Here is a 21,034-nt window from a genome sequence, read left to right as displayed (position 1 = left end):
GGTTTCAATGTGTGGCCAGGTTTGAATAGGTAAAGCAGGGGAGGTTCTCAGGAAATGAAACTGCTGTGCATGATATTACAGTTGTGAATACATGCCACTGGATTTACCAAAGGCCATTGACCTGCACAAAACTTCAAGTGGCCTTTAGTGCATGCACATTTTAATATTATTTAGAATGAAGGAATAATTTGAAGATGGAATGTAGGGTATCATTTTTAATGAATATGAGTATTTTGTTTGCATATTATTCTGCGTATGTATGTTGTTTGTTCCCACAGAGGCCAGAGAACATAAGAACTCTGGAACTGAACTTACAGTTTAAGCTGCCATGTGGGTGCTGGAAATTGAACTGGATCCTTTGGCAAAGCAACTAGTGCTCTTAATCATGGAGGCATCTCCCCATATCTAAATATGATTTTAAAATATTAGTTATATTGCACATGTGTACAGCAAATTAATTGACAACGTTGAAGGGAAAGGTGGTAGTCTAATAATTCAACCACTAGCAGTCTCTAAAATTGAGGCAATGCATATTGAATGTGAGCATGTTGCCTTCTTTAAGGCAGTTTGCCTCAGGTGGATGATTCTAATACTGCTGCACATGCTAGAACTAAATCAGACAAGTCACATGATTCGTCATTTTGCAAAATACCTGGCAAGTACTTGTGACACATTGTTAAGTTTGTCAAATACATAGGCTCTCTGAGAGAACTTTAATAGATAGAAGCGCCTCTAGAGACACCACAATTACATATAATATGGTATTCATAATGGGACTCCAGAACAGAAAAAGGATGTAGGATTAAAAGCAAACAAACATGAAGTGGAAACTTCTGGTTCCTTTGGTAAGTCAGCTTTTTCAAATGTATTTCACTGGTCACACAGGTGAAAGAATGTTTTGCTAAAGCAAACCCATGAAAGCAAGTTTTGCTAAAGCAGACACAGGTGAAAGGACATATAACACATGAAAAGATGTGTAATGTTTAGAAGGAATGTAAATATGACATCATAGACGGGGGAACTAGAGGATTGATTTCCCTTGCTCCCCTTTGCTAGTCTTTGCTGACAACATTCATGTATCGGTTTACCTTTCATTGTATTGCTGAGTTTTACTTGTGGAGGCCTGAATCTTTATCACTGCTTGCAAGAGGAGGCTAAACAGGAGGTTTGGGAACAAAACAAAGGTGACTCATGGAGAGAGCTATGTAAGGCCAGAGGCTGGAATAGTGACCCAGAGAAAGCAACTTGTTCAAAGGCATCAATGGAGCTGGCAGGAAACCTGGTTTGGAATCTCTGACTATGAAATCTCAGAATCCGCTGCCATGGGACCAGCACTACAGTGTACTAATGTCAGAGCAGAACAAGCTGTAAGCCCCAGGATGCCAGCACCACACGTACCTGTAGTAATTGACCTTCAGGTCTGCACCTGCTATGGTTCATCTTGTCCCATTTGGATATAGCTTTTTCACCCATCAAAGGCAGGAAGTCACCTGCTGGTAGTTAGAGGTGACATCTGCCAAGGTTCTCCTTCTCCGCTTCCATCCTCCAAACCCCACTGAGCCAGCTCAGTTCTTTAGCACCACTGTTAGTGAGCCAGGACAAGAACTCTAAACTCCAAAGCATCTCAGGCAGGGAACATTATCTCTATTATAGAAGATGCTGAGAAATTCACTTACTCCACAAGTCTCTACTGAGTTTCCTGGAAACTTTGGGAAATTTCTAAATTTCTAGTAATGATGTCAGATATAAATCCCACAGAATTAAAGATACAATTCAATGTGAACCTCTACTGAAAAGGAACAAGGTTCTGAATAAACATATGGGGAAAAGCTTGGACATGAAATTCGTATTAAACATTGAAGGATGAGTATAAATCAGCCATGTGAGTAAATGAGAGTGCAAGAATATTGCAGACAGTAAAATCCAGTCAATATTGTAAAGGCCTTAATATCCACAGTCCATGAATAGGTCTCCTGAGAGAAGAGGACTCCTGAGACCCTCCACCCCAGTTCATTGTTTCTCTAGGGAAGGCAATGTTGTCCTCCTTAGTTACCCAGCTCAAGAATATATAAATATTTTATTCTTAAACTCCTTTGTTATGTTTTACGTTTCTCTATTTCTTTTAAATATCAATCCAGAGAGATTCATTATGTCCCAAATTTGACAAGGTAACAAATTAAGATGGTAAACACCCTTGACTTCATTGTAAATAAAATCTTTTGTGTGTGTAGTGTGTCTTCATGTTCACGTGGGTGTTTCTATATATGTGTGCAGGTATATGTGCACAGGTGTGCTTTCAGAGGTCAGAGGTTGATGTCAAGAGTCTTTCTTCATAATTATCTACTTTATTATTTGATACATGAACTCTTACTAAATGTGGAATTCATAGATTGCTTGGGTGGTTGGTCAGAGACAAGGTATCTACCTGTCCCTATGGCATTGCACTGAGTTTACAGAAATCCTGTGCTGACTTTTATGTGTGTGATAAGGACAAGTCTCAGAAGGCTGTGTTTGTAGAATAGGTACAGCCAGCTCTTCAGCCCCTACATCTACAATATAAACCAAAAACTTCTGTGACTGTGAATAACATCAAACATTACATTTCCTAAATCACCAGAAGTCCATGGATTATGAAGTAAAGGGATAAGGAAAGCACCACTGGGTGAACTTGCCATAATACCAGAAAAATAACTCTGGAAACGTGAAATTCACCACGCATGAAAACTATCTAAGAACAAGGGGGCATGGTGAATGGCGTTAATCCAGTTCCAGCAGACCTAATACCCTCTTCCACCTTCTACTGATATCATGAATAGATGTGGTGCATAACTATAGAAGCCGGCAAAGCACTCACAAGAATAAAGTAAATTCTTTGAAAAAGGATGAGAGTTACGGGATATCCTTGCCTTCTAGCCAAAAATAAATATAATTTTTTACCATCATCAGAATACTAGTGATGACTAGGGGTTCTCACTAACAGAAGTGGACTGCTAAATAGCAATAGCTTAGCACACAGCACATGTTCATGCACTTGTATTTTAACCCCAATTCCTTTCCACCCAGCAGTCATAGACTTACAAAGCTTGGAAGATGGGTAGTACTTATTCAGTACCTTTATGACTGACAGAAGAAATAGAATCAAGACAGGCATGGTGGCATACTAAGTGGATAGAGGCAGAGGAATCCAGAATTCAAGGGCATCTTTGGTTATACAGTGAATTTGAAGCCTACCTGGAATATATGAGATGCTTTTAGGAATTATGGACTGTTGGAAGTAGATCTCTGCAACCCCCAAAAATAATAGCAAAGATATATCACTGGACTCCAGTTGAATCGGTTTTTTGACTGTAAAATGGAGACAATATTATCCTCCTGTTCATAGTAGTATTCTTCTGTAGGTCAGATTGGACGAGCTGCATAAAAGTGCCCTGGGCAGGTTGCCTAATACACACAAACATTTGATGGGTGGATGATGATCTAAGGATAAAGAAGTGAGTAATGGCAGAAGAATTACAGAGCCAGGATTCAAAAGGATTTCAACAGATTTGAGTGGACTCTAAATCAAGACAAACCAGAGTCCTTCAGTGAGGCTGACAAATAGGCCTGTAAGGCATGATGGGGTGAGAGGTGGGATAATAGCAGCTTTGATAAAGTGGGGGCTGATGGTATGATATAGTGGTTAGACAAGTAAGGCAGTCCTGGGAGGCATTGCAAAGATTGAGGAAGAGTCAGAGTCAGAGGAAGAGGTGGAGGAGGAGAAGAAGGAGATGAACCCAAAGCTACACCACTGACTTAGGGTTTCACGTGTAACATCAACTGAAGCACATTGTTTGTTCAAGGAAAAATTAGGATTTAGTTAACTCTGGCAGGCACCACTACTATTTGTCACTGGCTATAAAGGCTTGAGAGCATCCAGAAGACAGTTGGTATAGGAAACGAATAGTGACATGTATTTACATGTATTTGTTGTGTGACCTTAAGAAAGTGACTTGATCCCACCAAACCTATTCTATTTCCTCTAGTGTAATGAAAAGCTAACTACTGCTCTTCAGAGCTGGGGATTAAAGAAAATCACATAAGGCATGCACCCAGTACAGAGCATGCTCATGGAGGGGACAATCAAATGACAGAAGGCCCTCAGTCACTCCCAGGTAATTCTCTTCTGTAGATATCTACACTTCACTTTAACCCTGGCTCAAGTTCTCTCTAATCTTTTCGTCCTTTCACAGGAGGGCCCTTCTTTACATCTGCCCAAAAGGCCTTAACAAATACAGACTCAGAGCAAACAACTGTACTTTGCCACCTGATTTCAAGGCAGATCAAGGAAGAATAGCAGCTCGTTAACCAGATCTGATGTAGCAAGTCTGAAGTGAGCCCTACTGTGGGGCAGACTAGGGAAAGAACATGGCTTAACATGGTCCCAGAAGTTTACAATCTAGTGGGGAAGTGATGGGCACAGGAAAAGAGGGAAGGAATAAACAACAGTGTGCCAATGAAGGACAATGGGAGTCAATCTTAATTTGGTGACCTTAACATTTAGACTTGTAGAATTGGATGCAAGCTGAGCCTCTGAAGGTCAGTAGTAAGCATTCTTTCTAAAATAGCTTCATCACTTAGGTCAACAGGATCCCAGCTTCCCTGATGGGAGACCCCAGCTCCCAGCCTAGGGGAAACTTCTTACCTCAGTCTACTGTAAAAAGACCTCCAAAAGATCATACCACACCTCCTAGGAATTGCTCTCCCTCCCACCACTCCTTTCATGTAATTATTGCCTTCTCTCCTTTCAAACACCAGCTGGAAGTCCCAGCCCTTTTCAGACCTGCCTTGCAGAACCTGCTCGACTAGAAACAAACCTAGACCAGCTATGCCTGCCTCTAAGCTCCTGAAAAACATACAGCTTCTTTAGAATCACCACACCCCTGGCCTTCTGCCCTTCTCCTCCCACTCTCTGTGGTCTGTGGTAGCCTCAGGGCAACAGTGCAGGTGATTTTCCAGAATGGAAATGATCTCTGAATATCTCTAACTAAAATTTGATGCCATCATGCATTCCCACCGTACTGTTCCTTGCTCATTCTAGAATAATTCTAGAGAAAAGGCAAAGGCAGTGAGCAGAAGGGCACACAGAGATAGAAAATGAGATGCACTGAGAGGCAGAGATGTGGTGAAGATGTGGGAGGGAGATGAGCAAAGATAGAAACAGTGGAGGGAAAGATGCAGAAGTGTAGATAGGACAGACCAAGGGACAAGGAGGAGCGTGGAAGCCTGAGGGGAGGCACATCAGGAGGAAGGGGCATCACACAAGATAGCAGCAGCAGGTCATGTGCTCTCCAGGCTTGACACCCTCCTCATAGTGAGGCCACAGACTTCAGGGTGGGATACAATATAGATCCTGGAGAATGACTTCCCAGATCTCACAATCGGTGGGAATGCTACCACAAGGTGGAGATAATGAGTGGCCTAGGAATGAGAGTTAACTTGTAATGAATCTGACAAATCACAGCAAGTGGGATGGGCTGAGTCAGAAAAATGCTGGGATTTTCCACTCTGCAGCAAGCATATAAGCCTAGATGATTGGGAATCTATCACCCTCCTCCTGATAGCCCCAACCATTCTTCATTCCACAGATGCTTAGTTGGTGACAATAATGCACCTGGTCCTAGGTGGAGCTCTGGAGATATTTCTACAAAGAGCAGGTACAGCTCCCAGGGAGGCCAGGATTGTGAGGGGAACAGAAGAGGGATAAGCCACCAAGCGGCCTGTGAAAGTGTGTGGGCAACAGGAAGGGAGTGTTCTGGAAAAGCTAACCTTCAGAAAGTACCTTTAAAAGCAAGAGGAACTGGAGACATCACGATGGTGGATGAGAACAGAGGCAGGCAGTAGGGATGAGAAGATGGGGCTGTGGGGTTTTACTCAGTCAGAAAGAGGCCACAGTAGACTTTGCACCAGGGGGTGAGAATCATGCCTCACCCCCAAACCAGAGTACTTCTTTTATGAACTCACTGGATGATGAAAAACAAGCCATAAACCTGCTTGTTCAATCTTACATAAAATAGGCACTTTGCCCTTGTATTGTTCCCTTTTCTGTAACTTAAAGAAACCTAGCCTTTCCTCTACTTCTAGCTTAAACTGTAGAAAATAACCATGTCAATGAGCTCAGGAACCAGGTCCTCCCAGAGGCCTACAGTCTGGAGGGATATGTCAGCACTCCTTCACCATAAGCTCCTTCACACCAGCATTCTGTGGGTGTACCTGGCTCCTCCTTGCTCGCCACAAACCTTGATGCCAATGTAGTACTCCCCCATGTGGCTGAAGTTGGCACTTAGGGCAGTATGGTGGGAGGATGGGGAAGGGAACACCCATATAGAAGGAGAGGGAGAGGGGTTAGGGGGATGTTGGCCTGGAAACCATGAAAGGGAATAACATTTGAAATGTAAATAAGAAATACCCAATTTAATAAAGATGGAAAAACAAAACAAAACAAAACAAAACAAAACAACAACAACAACAACAACAAAAAGAAAGTACCATCCTTCCTCTGAGAGTCAAACAGGAGTAATAGAGGCAAGCACACTACAGACAATGATGACAGGACGGTGTGGGTCTCAGCTGAACACAGATTAAATGGCAAGAGTAAGTTCTAAAATCCCTACGCACATTCACTCATTTAGCCCTCATATCAGTCATTGGAGGCCAATGCTACTATACCCCTAAGTGATGGATGGGGCACAAGGAAGTGTTTCTCAATAAAAAGACAAAAGAGTCAAATTGCCTGCAATAGGCTGCCTCAGAACTGTCCTTAAAAAAAGCACTTGCCAGCTGAGTGTTCTGAATTTAGTTAAAGCATAAATTTATATATCCTTAAAGGTGGATAGTTTGGAGTAAACAGCAATCTAGACCATGCAAGCCTACGGAAGGAGCCTCTGTGAGAGCTGTCAGAGATGGGGGACTCACTAATTCCCCTCCAAAGCCAATGACTCTCTGAGGCCTGGAAGTGGTGACTAACTGAAAGAGAAGGGAGCTCTACTTTGACGGATAGTAAGAAAAACCAATAAATCAATATTGATGACTTAGTCATATGCTTCTTTTTTCATTAATTAATTTATTCACCTTATATCCTGGTAGCAGACCCCCTCCCTCTTCTCCTCCCTGTCCTGCTCCCTCCCTACTTGTTGAAAGAAGAGGAAGCCCCCATTAGGTTTCAGCCTGCCCTGGAGCATCAAATTCCATCAGGATTAAGCATACCCTCTCTCCTTGAGGCATGCTTCTTTAACAGAATATTTGAGACATTAACAGATACTTGAGACTGGGTTATTCACAGTGAACAAAGATTTATTTTCTGTAGTCTGTACTCTGGGAAGTTCAAGGTCATCAACAGGCCAAGGCCTTCTTGCTGTATCATCCTGTGGCAGAATGGGAAAGCACAAGAGAGTATTCATATGGGGGAGCACACTCATTTTGTTAACAAACTCACTCTTACAGCAACAACGTTAATAATTAATTACATCTAAAAAGGCCCATCTTTCAACAGTAGTGATTATCAGGGACTAATGTTTCTAATACATGGCTATTGAAAGAATTATACAAATTTAAGGTTTAAAAATATAAAATTAAAAGAGTAAGCCCCAAAAGCCACAAACTCAGGGCTAAGCCCTGCCGCCAGGAATAGCAGGCCATAAAGATAAAGAAAAGGAATGCAAAAACCAGCTCAGGCTATCGAGGACTGAGCCATAAACCATCCAAAGACATCCCCCCAGCTTACTCAGAGTCATACTTTAACCAGATGTCCTCCAGACCCTGATAAGCCCCTGAAAGCACTTGTGCCTTCTAGCCATTGTGTCCTACAGAGAGCATTCCAGGAAACCGGGCAGCCCAAGCCTAACCAGAGGTGTTTCAAATACAAATGCTTCATCAATTTTGACAAACTTTTAAAAATAATGAGGACCTAAAGGCCCAACCGTTCTCCTGATTTAGTAGCTCTGTTCCAGGAATCAGGGGGCCATAAAACCTTTTGGCGTCCCCTTATCTCCTGGAGCCATAAAACAATCCTGTAACTTGTGGTACATTCCCCTTTGACACCCCCCCCCATCCCCCTGGTGCTCACAGCCTCTGCCTTTAAATGCTCTTTCTCCCAGCCTCTCGGGGCCGACACCTCTGTCTCCTGCGTGGGATACATGTCGGCCCGGAGATCTCTGTAATAGGTCTCCGTAATAAACCTCGCCTTTGCTTATTACATCCAAAATGGTCTCTCTGTGTCTGGGGTCTGCGATTTCCCAAGACTTGAGTAAGGGTCTCTCTGCGTGGGATCTTTCACTATCAAGAGGTTCATTCAAAACCTGACAGGTGTCTTTGGGTGAGACTATTTCTTAGTGGCTTATGACTACTACTGTGACTACTTCCTGTATGAGAGGTGTTAAATTCACCTTTTCTGGGGAGTCTGTACTCAGCCTCTCTCCACACAGAAAAACAGAATCTCTGACAGAAAGGTCTAAGAGGTTTGCATTCTATCTATCCCTGCTGTGTAGATCAGGAGTGGCTGATACATCTCTATGTCTTACCCACTAGACAATTTTTTCCTGATTACATTTTTGTGATGCATTAGGGAAAGTTACAAATGAACAGAGTCAATCTAATGACATTCAAAGGAAGTTGTCTGTGAAAAGAAATGTGAGGTTGTAAGAGATATAAAAAAACTCTAAAGGCAAAAACCCAATCACAGCATCACCAAAGGCAGGTGTTGGGGAGTTCTGTCTCCTGTATAATGATAAAAAGTTCTTCCCTCTGATAAGGAGAAGCTGGTGGAGATTGGGGGTCAAAAGAACAGAAGGGCTTTGGGTTCTCTTTCTCTCAGCTCAGCCAGGCCCAGCCATGCACAGGTGGACCACAGACACTGTACAGTACCTGCGAACACAGGTCTGCCATGCATGGTTGGTCCTCAGTGCACTCTTGGACAAGGCACAGATGACTGGAGACAGAGAATCCATTACAGATAAGTCACCACAGTCAGATTGAGTCTCTGAGTAGGTTACTGGTACTGTCTCCCAGGAGACCTTGAAGGATATCGATAAGAGAAGACTCTGTAATTGCTGCACAAGAAAGGGTAACTAAGTGAAACATTAAATAAAGGAGGGAACAGAGGTGCGAGCCAAGATGAGAGATCAAGACAGATTCCCACCAGGAGAAAGAGCATACTTAGATGGCACTGGGGTCTTTTTCAGTGCTTGAAGTGAGGCCATGTCTTGATGATGTTGTATAGTGCTTGTCCAGGGGACAGGATGTTGGACACATCACTGTGGCCCATTAGCAGGTAGTTGGAGGCCAGGTACCCCATGGCCACAGCACACTGGATCAGGCTCTGGGCTGCCTCCAGTGAAGCTTCATTTGGAGGCTTTTCTGTAAAACACATTTACTGATTCCATTAAGATCTCAAAGTTGCTTGGGTATAGCAGTGACAAGTACCTAGATTCCATTCTTCACACCTCTCATCTTACGCTTTGCCACAATCACCATAGCCAACAATTAATTAGGCACAAAATAAAGCCCAAACAGCTGTGTTTTCTGATTCCATCTGGCCAAAATTTCTTTAGAAAATTAAAAACTGCCCTGGAATAGAACATATAACATAAATTTTCAGTGTATGCAGAATGTATAGTACACTGGATTTTTTTACGCTATGTCATCACAGGCAATGATACATTCCTACATTATCGCTATTGTTAGTAAGGAAGGGCATATATTTCCCAAATGGAATATCAAGTTTTCAAATGCGCTCCTTTTTTTCTCTGTTGCTCCATGCTTACCTTGAATATAGACAGAAGGTGAAATGGAGTTTTGGATGGATGTGGATGAATTGGGGGCAAATATTCTATTTGGGATATGCTCCTAGTAGCAGTCATTCTTTACTGAGAATTTTCTTTAAATCTAAAATATTCTGCTGACCTACCACGTACTTCCAGTGTCACAATACTGCCTCCATTTTTCCTATGCTTCCTGAGTATTCCACATGGTACTTCATTAGACAGAATTCTCTGCCCTACTGATGTCTTACCTACAAAGTTTCCCATAAAGGCAATTCCAAGAGCAATATCATTGTATCCATAGGCGTGAGAGCCTTCAGTAGTCCAGCCAACTCCTTCATATACTACACCATCTTGACCCACTAGGAAGCTAGGGTTGAGTAAAGGAAAACAAAGAAGTCAGTTTGAGGAGCACAATTTGCTTCAACCACTCTAATCCTAAATCCATTCTTTCATCCATTTATCACATAATGTCCAGGTATCCCACATGTCCCAGTGTATAGAAATGCAGAAGTTAAAAGCCAAAACACAGCTTTGCACTTTGCATTCATCCCCAGTACTGAATCTAACTCAGCCAAGATGACTGTGGGGCTCCTCAACCTTCTGAGCAATGGGTATTTTGAATATTGATACTCTGGTCCTGAAATGTTCTCCTCCATAGGCTGCATAGAGAATGCCCTCCTCAGTCTCTCTCCTTTACAGTTTTCTTTTGCAGGTGATTGCCGTCTCACCTGCTTTTCCTGAACTACTGTGCTTCTTAAAACCCTATGCTTCATCCTTAGGACCCTGGTCTAGATGTTGTCTTTCCACTGAGTATATTCACCCAGGCTAAACAATCATCAGCTCCCACGACTTCAACTATTTTCTGTAAAATCCAGTGGGTCTAGGAAAAAAAATCTTACATTTTCTGTAGGTAGAAAATAAGGAATCTTAAATTCCCCATTTTCCCTATCAGAACCCCAATCCATGACTACCCACCAGTCATCCATTGTGTCTCCCATATTGCTTTTAAATTCTTCTATTACTTCCATCAAACAGCCACTGTCCAACTCCAACTTGATCATTGGTAACAGTACTCTGCCAGGGGTTTTCCTTCCTTCCAATCCACTCTTAAAACCATACCCAGGAGGCTGGAGAGATGGCTCCACTCTTGAGAACATTTCTTGCTTTTACATTGGACATGGATTTAGTTCCCAGCACCCACATATCAGTTTACAACCATTTGTAATTCCAGTTACAGAGACTCTAACATCCTCTTCTGACCTCTGCAGGTATCAGGTATGCTTGTAGCATACATATACACTTGTAGGCAAAATACTCACATAAATAAAATAAAATAAATAATTAAAAAAAAACTTTTAAAAGGGTGTGGCTTTCCACAGTCCCCAGTTCCCCTTCACATAAAGTTAGTTTTCATTAGCTTTCCTTAATTCTACATAGTAGTCAGGCTCTTGCAGCCTGTACTCTCATTACCCTTCTCTTGTAAATCCACTTTTACGTTTGAGTGTGCTGTGTTTCATTTCCTCAAGGATTCATGCTCTGTTCATATCTCAAGGTTTTGAATGTGTAGTTCTTTAACTATAACACTTCCTTTTGCCAAATACTCCCCCCCAACACACACATACATTAATCATGTGCCATGAAAGATAGTCCTCTTCATTAACATTTCTCTGACACCTATCACCTCTCAAAAGATTTCTGGGCTCATTTTATCTGCGCTCAGATATTCTTCTATCACTGTGCTTAACATTCTGCATTGTTATTGCTTATTGTTTTTCTAACTCTACAATTCAATGGCAGGTTTAAAAGTTGAGGAATAAGAATCAACTCAGCTGCTGTTTGCCAGTTTGTATTATTCAAATTTGTAGACACGTCCCTATTATCTCTTGTGATTATAGAATAGTCTATGAAAAGTCCTGAAAAATGAAGCAGGTTCTCTCCTACATGTTAAGTGGTCTGGAAAGTCAGGTAAAGCATTAGTGGCACATTGAAGAAGCATCCAAAACTAGACACAACGTTCATTTGTTACATCCCTAATAAACAACTGAAGTTTATTGCTTTCTAAGTCCAAGTCCTACCTGTGAAAAACACAAGGAATCCTCTACATATCTTTTTCTGTTTAACTAAACTAAAAATGTTTCTTGAATATAATCCTGGCACAAAAGGAACCAGAAGAGAATATTGTATCTAACTCCCTGTCTTCACACAGAAAATGTTTTCCCTACTATAGAGATGAGTCAAAAGCATCCAGAGAGGTTAAATTCCCTGCTTGGTGTGTAGTAGAAGACTAACAAGATTCTAACATCAGAGAAAACAAGTAGGACCTTCTTCCCTTTTCACTTGAACAGGGTACCTAAGAAGGCACACCTCTTCCTTGGGTTTCATAGTTTTGCTTTCTTGTTGCTTCTTATTCATTATTTGATTATGGCAATGTTCCCATTCACAACGGAGAACATAACATGCCTGAGTGGTTAGGTAGCCCAAGCTATGGCCTGAATTCTACTCAATCCATATTCTTTCAAGAATAATGTATGACACCTGTGTAAAAACACCACCAGCTCTGCTCTCCATGGCTCTGAAGAAACATGTCATTTTCCACTTACTGATATGCATTATCACAGAAATCTTGTTTGTCCATGTGAAAGGACTGTGTGTCTCTCACACGAACCAAGCAGTCTGCAGATTCATTGCAGCTTTCTCCAGCAGTGTGGATGATGATGACAAATTTGGCTGGAAGGTTCATCTGAGAGCAATGTGTCTCTCTGGCTTCCCAAGCAGAACGTGGTATGATATTGGGGCATGCTATAACAAAGTGAAAAACCAAAGTGGATGAGAATTTGCTTTGGACTGTCACGAAAACAACATACAGCCAGAGGCTGGTTCACACAAAATGCTTGTGTCCTGCCAATATTAATGTCTTCTAATGTGAACTTCTAGCAGGAATCTGGAAAGGGCAGTTGCCTGGATCAGAGGGTTTTAATGGCACAGAAACCAATATGAAAGCTGAAAGGAGCAGACTGGCTAAGCAGAGTCACAGCTGTATATTCTTCAAAACACAAGATAGCTATATGCTTATATGTGTGCCACATAATAAGGTAGATATGTACAAAACAACTTACTCTTTAAACTTATCAAGTTTGTGTGAAAATATGAATTCTACAGAGAACTCATAATGTTACAGAATTATCATTATTGAAGAAATACCAGCCCAAATGCAAAAACATTTTTTGTAGAAATTTATAACATTAAAAAATGAAATTTAAAATATCACTGGATCTGAGAAAAAGGCTGTGTTAGCAGAAAGCTAACAACATACTGAAAGTGATTATTCATTTTATTGGTTTCAATTTAATGGTCATTTTCCCAAAGTAGCACACCATTTTCACTATTCCTTAGCATAACCATTATAATGTCAGTATTAGCTATAAATTCCAAATTTCTTAGCACCATGGAAAAGGTTGGCTGGCTTTGGAAAGGTAGGTGTGTGTGTGTGTGTGTGTGTGTGTGTGTGTGTGTGTGTGTGTGTGTTTTCCCACAGTATATAAATATGTCTACTCATTTTCCCTCTTACTTTCCTATCTTTCACCCATGCTGTCTAACACACTTCATTTGTATCTTGTATCTTGTTCATGTTTTGACTTTCCTCACTGAAGTGACTGTTCCTTGATGGTAGGAGTTTTGTCTTTTTTTTTTTTTAACTGATACATGGCAAGTCTGAAGATTTAGTGTTTCTTGTAGACTCAGTAAAAATATGAGTGTACACTTATTTATGGCAAGAATGGGTTCATGATAATAACATTTTGGTGAGTTGGATAGCCCTGGGAAAACCTGTCTCCTTAACTTCTCCAATTAATAGGGACATTGTCCATTATTGAAATACTTTTCTAACTTTCCCAATTTCATAGTTATGACACATGTGAGATGTTCCAGGTCCAAGAAACCCTTGGAAATCTAACAGGAGAACACTCCCAAATATATTTGGGGGGTAATGCAATGCTGGGTATGTTAGGTTGAGAATCTGACCTTTTTTGGGTATCTCTGAGTGTTGAGGAACCAAACAGGTTTCTTCTTTTAAAAGAAATGGCTGAATGTACTTGGGTGACAGGTAGCCATTCAGGATGGCAAAGAAGATCAGGTCCTCTGTAGCTGATAGAGCAGCAGGACTGGGGCTGCTTCCTTCATGGGAGTAACATGAAATAAAAACTGTTAGTAAGAAACTGCATGCTGGACAGCACCCACAGTGAGGGCAAATCTCTAGCAAACCTGAGTGACTAGTAGACAGGAAACAAAAAGATAGGCAGAAAGAATGCTTGGTCAGAAATCTAAGCAACCACAATCAGGATCCTCTTCAAAGTGCCAAACCCGGACTAATTTTTTTCTTGTTATTGACCAGTTAACCTTCAACATCATCCCTGCCCTCTATTATGCTCTGATTGGTGGTGGAGGATCATATAAAGTACTTCAAATTCCTTGCTTTGCTTACTAGTCTCTGTCTTTATCAATAAAAGATACTAAAGGAAGAAATAATCCATGCTTAAGTGCCTCTGTCATCTTATAGACTAGTAGCAGATGACTTCAGATTTCATTGACCATAACTATCAACTCCATATAAGGGGCAGCTTCAGCAACATATCAACAAGAATAGACCATAGATGAGGAAAAATCTGCAGGTCATAGAGTGCAACAGCAGAAAGGATTTCCAGAACCAGTGATTATCAGGGATGACAAATACAGTGTAGGTTACAAAGATATAAGCATTGGCAAAAGCAAGTAGAGGAAGCAGATAGGCCACTTTCTGAGTCTGGAGGAAATTAGCATTACCTATCTTATTGCCAAAGAAGGCAATGCCCAGGGAAACATTATTGTAGCCTTGAGTGTGCAAACCTTGGACATGCCAACCGACACCTTCATACACCTTGCCATCATTCCCAACCAGGAAGCTGCCAAGGAAAAATAAAGATTTAGTGGTAAACCTTTGTATGAAGAAAATTCAGCAAGCAGTCAACCATTGAACCATTGAAAGGGGTCCACATTGGAGAAGTTAGATAAAGGACTAAAGGAGCTGAAGAGTGACCCCATAAGGACAACAATATCGACAAGCCAGAGCTCCACCCAAAGAGTACACATGGACAGACCCATGGCTCCAGCTGAATATGTAGCAGAGGATACCATTTTGGGGCACCAATGGGAGAACAAGCCCTTGGTCCTGCCAAAGCTGGAACCCCAAGTGTAAGGGAATTTCAGATCAGTGATGCAGGAAAGGGTGGGTGGTTGGGGGGGAGCACCCTCATAGAAGAAGGGGGAGGGGAGATAGGACAGGGGGTTTATGAATGGGAAACATGGAAAGGGGGATAATCTTAGAAATATAAATAAAAAATATCCAATAAAAATAGAAAATTCATTTCCCCAAAGCGGTCCTAGAGGCTCATAAAAGAATGAACTTTCAATAACATAACAATGGGGAACAGGTAATTTTAGACCTTCTAAAGAAATAGGAATATATTTAAGTTTTGGTTTTGACTTAGATTATATATGTTTTTCACATGAAATTCCCCTTAGATTACATGTGTTTCTCAGTTAAGAAGTACTCATTTTATTTAAAGTAGAATTTGAATGTGTGACTTTCCAGTGTCTAAGGACAATTAATTCCATCTTTTCAAGTGCCTGCTAGTTAATTCATTATGTTGTTATTATTATTTGGGATGGGCAGGCTTTGAAACATGCTCTCGGCCTTTTAAAGAGGCTTGCCTGGAACTTACTGCAGAGCCTAAAGCTGGCCTTTAAGTCATGGCAATCTTCCTGCTATAGATTCATAAGAGTTGTGATTACAGTTATTCATCCCTACACCCAGCTGAATACATCATATTTTTTGTTTCTGTTTTTAACTGTAAGACCAAGCACTTGAGTATTCTCTAAAACAAACAACCTGAAATGAAGAGTTTTTTTATACTGACTCCTCACAGATTCACACAGGTTCTTAATCACAAAAGGTTTTTTGTTCATTTTTGTTTAATTTAAAATCATGTCTAAATTCTTTTATTCTACTATTTTTAAAAATTTCTGTCCATTCTGCCTCTCTCTCTAGTTTTTAATCCAACCTTGAAAATGATGTTCATGACTCTTGCTATATAGAACCTTCTACTAGATCGTGAATTTCAGAGCAAACTCAACAAAGAAAGAACAATTTCCAAGGTTAAGTAATGCTTCTGCTCCAAGGCAGGCTTTTTCCTTTTTTCTGAGATCCTTTGGAAGCATGCCCACCACTGTTCTGCTTTTTGATGTTTCCCGTAGTACATCTGTTATTTCTTCAGAGACCTTGATTGGATACTTCAGAACTTATTTCTATTTGCATTTTAAATTCCCCATGTCTACTCTTTCTTCTTCATATAATGGTGAGCTTTCTTATTCTTGAGGTTAATGAGAAAAACCTTCAATAGACCCCTTAAATATGTACTCACTGTACAATGTAAAAATCTTTTATGCCTCACACTCATATCAACACAGGGATTCTTCCTTATCATTCCCCGTGCCCACTCATCCCCTTGTCATATCCAGTGGTCATTCAGGGTAGTAAATGGGAAAATGCTTCATGCAACTGAGCCCTGACTAGAAGCAAATAAGAGTGGGCTATATCAACACACAGTTTTGACATAATTCTGAATCCATGCCCTTTGCCATGTGCTACTTTAAACATATTCTTTGGATTCCATAGACTGTAGCATTTTCCTTTAGTTAATGAAGAGAGTAACCCTTCTCTTCCACACTGCTACCAGTTGGGTAATAGCAATGAAGACCCTTGTGATCTATCATGCTGGGTGTTTCCAGGCCTGGCAGCACTTGGTACATAACTTTCTGTGTGTCCTTTCATGATCTTCCATAGTAAAAGAACCTTTGAATACCGAGCTTAGAGTTGTGCCTCCAAATTGTTCTGGATTTATTTTTTAGTTCTTTTTTTTCTAACACTCTTTTGTCAGAAACACAGCACAAATGAAGCTCTGAAAATAGAAGCTATGGAATAAGAAAAACAAGGAGAATGCTTCAAGAAGTAACATTAAGCATTTGCTTTGGAGATCTCACCAGTCTCTTACTTGAAAGCCACATCACACCAGCCTTTGTTGTGGACATAATAGGACTGTAGAACCCGCAAAACCTGGCTGCAGGAGGTCTGATCTTGGCATTGCATCCTGGTAACCTGCTCTATGATGAGGTAGGGCACAGGCAGGCTCAGTGGGACTCTGCAGGTGAGTGAACTTGCTCCCCACTCTTTTCGGGAAACTATGGTAGGACTGCCTGTAAGAGGGACCACAGAACAGCATGTAACAGACCCTACTGAAGTCACTAACCCCCTATCTATGGTGTATGGAAGTCCTAAAAGGAGCTTCCACCCAAAACCTTCTATTTTCATCTCTATAGCCCAGTCTGGACCAGAACTCATCCAAATCTCTTCTCTCTGTTAAATTGCCTGTTTTGTAGGAGCAACTGCTGAAATTATGAACCTCTTTGTATCTTTAGGAATGGAGCATAAGAAATATGGGATATAAGGACTCAAGAAAGAGCCTAGAGAAAATTATCTTGATTAAATTATCTAAACTATGGAGTCCTGTGGACAGCACAGTGATTCATATATTTCTGTCTCCAGGAACAATATGTGTTTCATACATCTGTTAAGTTTGGTTCAGATAATGGCAATCTTCTTAGTTTGTGCTACTTAATGTGTATGCACGTTTCTGTTGGTAGTTATGCATGTAACTCAGGGAAAGCAATGCTGTTCTAATTGGGGGTGAGGGAAGGCTTCGGTGCTGCTAGAGGGTGGGTTGAACAAAAGTGGATATAATTAAGGTTTCACTAGGGCAGGATACTGGGACAATAAATCCCACAGCACCCTGGGAAATAAAGAACAGTCATCATCCAGAAAGTAGTCATATACAAAGCAGAACTAGCCAACTGACAGAGTCCTAGTATCAACTCATTTCCACGTATAGGCAAGTTACTTCCTCATCAGTCCTTTGTATCCTTATCCACAAAATGAAAAGATTAACTACGTACTCTTTGATTTGTGAGTTTCTCCAGCACTAATTTCACGCAATCTAGTAGCATGTCTACTTAAGAGTAGAAGGCCAAAAAATAATTACATTATCGCAGAAATGTGAAAATATGCTCAGCATCAGAATGACCAAACTCTAATCCATTTAATTCAACAGAATTCACTTATATTTTCTTCTTGTTGAATCACTTTGTAAAATAATACACATTGAGATACTGTAAAGGCAGCAGAGTTTCACTAACAATTAATATTCATAAATGTTAAATTTGTACTGGGTGTAACTATGATGATGGTCGTGGTGGTGATGGTGACAATAATGACAAAGACAAGATGGTGAGACAATTAGAGATATAAATTACCTCATGTTCATTAGTTCACACTGTGTTAAACCTTTATAGTCAAACTGACTAGATATAGAATCATTGAAGAGACAAAGCTCTAAGCTTGTCTATAAGGGATTATCCAGATTGGGTTAGTTAAACTGGGAAAATCTGCCCTTAATTTAGGTAGCATATTCCATTATCTGTGGGACCAGAATGAATAAGAGGAAGTAGAGCATCAGCATTCACTACTCTTTGCATTACAGATGTGGAAAAAAGTGACCAAATACCTTAAGTTCCTGCCACCACGTTTTCTGAACATTTTGGTATATGTACACACATGCGTACATATATACAAACATACATCATGGAACTACAAGCCAAAATAAACCTTTTTTCCAATATTTTGTTATAGAAAAGTAATCAATACATTAACTAATTGATTCACTAATATCAATTAGTCTAATATCAATATCAAGAAGTGGTTGGTTGGTATATTCTTTATTTTATGAAATCAAATAAGAATCATATATTAACTTGTGCATGATTGAAAAAATCACAACAGCTGGCAGTACTGGAAATTGGTCAATTCCCAAGCAGTGCCACAAGTTTCAAATCTATACATTAGCTGGGGGACCAGAATAAATAAGAGTATTGGTAGTACTGGTAACATTTTTGCTAAATGAAAAAAGTTGTGTGTAACTCAAAAAAAAGCACTTTTGATAAGAAGAAAGAAAACTTACCACAGGCCACAAGACTCAGAGCAGAGAAGGCAAGAAGCCTGCGCAGCATCTTCAAATGGTCCCAGGACACCAGCGTGGAGTCTGGTAGTCAGTCCTGGAGGGAGCTGGCCTTGGAGAACACTGACAGTTAAAATGACTATGATAACTGCATAGCACCCTGTTTGTTTCTCTATTCCCTGGTTCACTTCTGAGGACCAGCACATGGCTCAGGCTTCCCACAGGTATCTGGAGATGACAGTTGTTCCATAATGTGCAGATCCTATTGTCTGTATCTAGCAGGCCCCCTCCACACCCACATTCTGCAGGTTCTTTGCAGTGGATGTAGCTGATACTGAGCCTTTCACAGTGGGCAAAGGAAACTATGTCTAAAGTCCTTCAGTAGTAGTAGTAGTAACAGCATTGCATAAATACTTTCTGTATAAATTCATTTCTCATGCTACAGTTTATATTTATCTCTTACAAAATTCCCTATAAGACAAAATTCCTGTAAGACTATTCTTTTTTCTGAGAAGAATACTAAGAAGCACTAAATGATAAAGAGGGACAGGTTTGGGCTCTATCACTGGCACCACTGGACAATCAGAAGTATGGAAAGCCATAGATTCAAGTTCCTCATTCTAAATCGCTGAGGAATGATCAATCAACCACAACTCTAATGTGAAGATAACAACCAGCTCTTTCCATTCACTGATCACATTCTGTGGTCCAAATAATGTGTGAAGACTCTTTATTCACTTCACGAAGCCTCAACATGACCTGTGAAAGCATTAATTCATATATTCGAAATTCCCAATGAGTGTGGTCAGAGACTGCCCCTCTTAGCCAGACCTGTCACATTCTAAAGCCTCTACTAGAAACCCTAATTTCTGCCTTTGCTTCTGTTGGTAGATATTCTCAGCAGGGACTAAGCTATAAAGTACAGGATTATTTTGATTCTCCCCAGCTCCAAGAATCTTTTCTACTTTTGTAGGCAGTACTTACTCACACTTAGTATAAAATGTCCACTCCCTTGGTTGTGAACTTAGTCACTAACTTTCCTCAGTTGAGAAACAATGCAGGAAATGTTGAAGTGAAATGGTATAGTCATCACCTGCTGTTTGAACACTACACTTGATTCCAACAGATAGAAATTTTTAACATTACAGCTTAAGAACTGAGCAAAGGCTTCTAGATCAATAAGCACACACATAATCAAATAACACACAAGATCCCATTCATTCAGCAAACTTTCCCTTTAGCTAACCTTCCCCAGAGGAGCACCTCACAGTGGGTCATGCAACTCATATACACCTGAGGGAAATTCAACCTCTTCATTAGCAAAATGAAAGGCAAGAAACAACTTGCCCATGATGGGAGCCCTGCCAACTCATCTCCCAGAAAAGGATCTGCCTTCTGAAACTACTGGAAAACATTGTCAGTCATGCTTAACAGGAAACTTGGATCCTGGTCATGTAACTTTTCTGCTTCTCTAACTGTAAGTATTAATGCCACAAGCCATACCTTGACCTTGTCAAATCACATACTTGAACTGTGAATGATGAAAACAGGCCGGATCTTGCAGGCCACTGAACTTGTGGCCTTTCTTGCTACTACCCAACTTCCAATTTCAAGTTGACAGCACAGGCTGAAGCCTGGCTTGCATAGCTGTGCATCCTCTATGCATAAAATAAAATGTAGGGAATGTTTCAAGGCTTGAAAGACAAGGAAGAAGTTGTGTTGAGGCAAATCCAAAACCGACAGCCTATTAAAGAAGATAAAGGAGTGCTAGTTCCTAATTTATCTAGACAGATGGAAAACTTTTCGGTTTGGAGGACAGCTTAAACAAGATGGATAAAGATAAATTCATTCACCACATTTAAGTGGTTCTGTATGGCTTTAGCCTCTTAAAAAAAGGGTATTTGGAAAACATTCACATTCAGAAATACCTGAGTACTTTGTGATGTCCCAATCCAACAGGGTAGATTGTAGTCCTTTCTCCCCTGATTCTGTGCAGATTTTCTTCTTTAGTCTTGTCCTCCAGTCCCTGCTTCTTCTCTATCAGGTGTCTCCTTCTGCAGCCTTTGCTTTCTGTAGCTCTAGAAGGCACACCTTCCCTGGTTCTCAGTCTCTGCTTCCCAAAGAGAAGCTGACAGG

At 40.7% G+C, this 21,034-nt stretch overlaps 1 protein-coding gene across 1 annotated transcript; it reads right to left on the bottom strand.

The window, feature by feature from the left end:
- Window positions 1-9,211: 9,211 nt before the first annotated feature.
- On the bottom strand, window positions 9,212-18,969 carry Pglyrp3 (peptidoglycan recognition protein 3). Its single transcript, XM_032897074.1, has 7 exons — window positions 18,902-18,969; window positions 16,883-17,084; window positions 14,616-14,734; window positions 13,818-13,970; window positions 12,398-12,596; window positions 10,046-10,164; window positions 9,212-9,390 (listed from the first exon to the last, which is right to left on the bottom strand). The coding sequence occupies exons 1-7, from the start codon at window positions 18,948-18,950 to the stop codon at window positions 9,212-9,214; spliced, it is 1,020 nt and encodes a 339-aa protein (XP_032752965.1). The 5' UTR covers window positions 18,951-18,969.
- Window positions 18,970-21,034: the final 2,065 nt, after the last annotated feature.

This window comes from Rattus rattus, chromosome 3 (assembly GCF_011064425.1).
Source record: "Rattus rattus isolate New Zealand chromosome 3, Rrattus_CSIRO_v1, whole genome shotgun sequence".
NCBI classification, from domain to species: Eukaryota; Metazoa; Chordata; class Mammalia; order Rodentia; family Muridae; genus Rattus; species Rattus rattus.
Note: the sequence above shows the minus strand (reverse complement) of the source record. Positions and strands in the feature narration are given on the sequence as shown.

Coding starts and splice junctions, on each gene's coding strand:
- Pglyrp3 (XM_032897074.1), bottom strand. CDS start 18,950: ATGCTGCGCAGGCTTCTTGCCTTCTCTGCTCTGAGTCTTGTGGCCTGT. Junction 14,735..16,882: donor TGGTGTGATGTGGCTTTCAA/GTAAGAGACTGG, acceptor TTTCCTTGGCAG/CTTCCTGGTTGGGAATGATG. Junction 9,391..10,045: donor CTTTATGGGAAACTTTGTAG/GTAAGACATCAG, acceptor TGTGTTTTACAG/AAAAGCCTCCAAATGAAGCT.